At 43.7% G+C, this 3,189-nt stretch overlaps 1 protein-coding gene across 1 annotated transcript in view; it reads right to left on the bottom strand.

The window, feature by feature from the left end:
• The window catches only part of CACNG2 (calcium voltage-gated channel auxiliary subunit gamma 2), a 20,024-nt gene extending 18,624 nt beyond the window's left edge, over positions 1–1,400 (bottom strand). Inside the window, exon 1 of the mRNA XM_044441062.1 lies at positions 1,397–1,400. Coding sequence (XP_044296997.1) covers positions 1,397–1,400 — 4 coding nt within the window. The remainder of the gene's footprint in view (positions 1–1,396) is intronic.
• Positions 1,401–3,189: the final 1,789 nt, after the last annotated feature.

The raw sequence follows: 3,189 nt of genomic DNA, 5'->3' as shown, positions 1-3,189 counted from the left end.
GCAGGTTTTCTCTTTCTTATTGCTGAAATGTATCAGGAATGTAGAACTCCTTGTAACCTCCTTGTAAAGCGTAGTGATGGGAAGAGAAATGTGACTGACATGCTGCACAACTGAAATAATTCTCATAGCCATCCCATACCCTCCTTCTACCCCTCAGTAAGATCAAGTCCCAGGCCTTGGTGAGTATCTAGCTTATTACTCCTGTTGTCTGTTTCTAGCTTTCTACTGGTGTTCTACCAGCTTAATTCTCCTGGTTCCCTCCATTTCCAGAAGGTCTTCTGAATTCTTGATTAAATGACCTTCATGTCACTTCAAGGAACCACAGTTCTGGAGCTTCCCTGGGAAGAAGGAATGATTGCTAAGTCAGTTTAAGACCAATATATAGATATTAGGGGCTGAAGTATACGCCTTACTCTTCATTTCTTTAGCCCTGACATGCATGCGTTAAAGATAATAATCAAGTGGTGCAAAGGACAGAGCACGATAAAGATCCTGGCAAGGAGGGAGGGAGGATACTTTCTATTTTTGCTCCTGCCAAGGTGCCAGGCTGTATTTACATGCAGTGTTCTTAATAGCAATATGACACATGGGGCTCCCTGTCATGTCATCTGATGCTCAGTCCAAACCTCCCTCCTCAAGCTATTTCTACCATTATAGTGCATATTTTTTCAGAACAGTCATATCACAACTCTTTCATATGTTACAGATTGTCTTTGGTATATGTATCAGTGAGTGTTAAACTTGTGGTACCATTCTGGGACCAGAAGAAAGGTTGGTGGACTGTGGAGGAAAAGGAAGTGTCTTGCTGGGGCTGGGGCTAAACAGCAGCACCTCTGAGAAGGAGATCCTTCAGTTGCTTTCCTGACTTCCTTGGCCTCCCCATAACCCCTCTCTTTCTCCCTCTGCCTTGTTAACCAGAGAGTAAATGCTATGCTGTTTTCCCCTCACCTTAAAAAGTAAAGTTTGGGATGTCTCCTTTGTCCCCTCACATCAAGAACAACTAGCTGAAAATGAAGTACATATTGGAAAAGACAGACTCTTTTAGAACTCTGAGCTTGAATGTCTGAGCAAAAATAAAAGAAACACAGCCAAACCCTAACTTGAAATATAATTCGACTGATAAAGCCTACCCAATGTTTATATCTTAAGACGTTGGTTTGGCAGCAAACAGCACATTTCAAGGATCCTGGTACAGTCACACGTGCCAGCTATTCAGGTGCATTGGTTTGCTGCATGGTCATTTTCTTTGTGCTATCACAAACTTGAGCAGGGGGGTTGCATTAGTAGGGAGAAAAATGGCCCAGTGCAGTGAATGGGCTATGACAAAATGAGCAGGCTTGCCCAGTGTAGCGATTTAAAGGGGCCTCCAGGTGACTGCTCTTTTATATGCACTCACCCATCTTCGGTAATCGGAGGAGGCTGGTGGCCATTTTGTAGAGTTGACAGTTGAGTGCAGCTGTGACTGAGAGTTCAGCTTATGCCTCACTGGCCAAACAATACATGAGTTTTTAAATGGTATGTGACATCAACACTGAATCACAGGGAAGGAAGCCTCCCTCTGCTCTGACTCAGCTCCATTGCCACGTCTCCATACTTGGCTGGGCAGAAGTTGGCAAGCCACTTACGCTCTCTTCCCTCTCCCCATTATTTCTGTGTTGCCCTCTACTTTCCCCTTGCATCCTCCAAATATCCAGAATTATGACCTGCTCATCTTCAGCCAGATCATGACTCCTGTGCAACAGCATATGTTTTGAAAATGTACAGCTGGAACCACATCATATTTCATTTAGCTTCCACTTTACTGGTGTAGTGATATGTGGAGATCATTCAAGGTCACATGAGGATTTTGTAGCATATTTAGGAACTGAATAGGTATCTTCCAAATATTGGGCCAGTGCTCCTGCTCAGGACCAGCTTAACAACAGGGTTTGAGAGCTGATAACAGGTTTTTATCAGTCCATCACCTCGTTTCATTCACAGAATTTTACAGCAAGTCTAGATAATGGCATCTGCAGTCACAGACATATAAATAATACTATATTTTAAACATGCAAACCATTTCTATTTGTAGGTGTGTGTGTATTTTTCCCCCGGGCAACTCTGTCTCCAGATCTCCAGATATGGTTAACATGTATAACAAGAGTGCCCTTCACCTCTTCAGAGCTGTAAGGTCAACAGCATACGCTCCAACATTTTGCAGGGGAAATAGGCATGGTTTTGTGTAGTTCTAACATCTTTCTTCTTACACCAAGGATCATCAGAAGGAACACACTCACACATGCACTCATATGTGGCTGCACATGGCTTGAAGCATTTTCGCCACCTTCAGTACTCTTCTTTCAGTTAGTCTTCACTAGCCTGGCCTGAGCTAGTAACTGAAAGAGTTCAACTTAGTAAGTTGATCACAAATATTTCCAGTAAAAGCTGGTGGTGCCAGCTGGTACTGGAAATGTACATCAGTGGGGCAGCATATTCACTCTGGGCAGCCTTCTGAAATTTAAAGGAGAGAGAGAGAGCGAGAGAGCGAGAGAGCGAGAGAGCGAGAGAGAGAGAGAGAGAGAGAGAGAGACAGAGAGAGACCCAAAGTTCAGTACCATGGGCAGCTCCTTAAAAGTTATGCCTTTCATTTGGAGTGGATACATTATTCACTAACTTTGGACTCACAAGCCTTTATGGAACATTTCCTTAAAACTTGATGCCTGAGCAATGCTGGATGCCACAACAGACTTGGTAATAGCTGCATTTGAACCACATACTATCTGGACTGGCAGGTAACTATAGGGAACGTGAGGCAGAAGCAGGTGCACTTGGATGCTCATTTGCACAGGGTTGCAGAATCTCTCTAAAGGCCTATATATTCACAATGAAATATATACTAAATATGCTGTTTTCTTGGCCTCTGTTTACCTTAGCAGCACCCACCACTGGCATGCAGCTCCCTAGAGGTTCTCTGAGATGGAATTCAGCCCTTGAGCTGAAGGAAAGTTGACACTCCTCATTTACATGCATACATGCTAGATGCATCTTACTCAAAACTTTAGAACATCTGGAGAGGCCCTGCTTGAGGTATCTTCATTAAGTGAACTGAGGAAGGTGGTTAAGAGTGAGAGGGCCTTTTTGGTGGTGGCACCAGAACTGTGAAATGCCCTGCCCAGAAAGGCTCATCTGACATTTTCTTTTTGGTTACTG

The sequence above is a fragment of the Varanus komodoensis genome, unplaced genomic scaffold (genome assembly GCF_004798865.1).
Source record: "Varanus komodoensis strain SLA01 unplaced genomic scaffold, ASM479886v1 scaffold39, whole genome shotgun sequence".
Taxonomy (NCBI): Eukaryota; Metazoa; Chordata; class Lepidosauria; order Squamata; family Varanidae; genus Varanus; species Varanus komodoensis.
The sequence above is the reverse complement of the archived record's forward strand: the minus strand, read 5'-3'. Positions and strand labels throughout refer to the sequence as shown.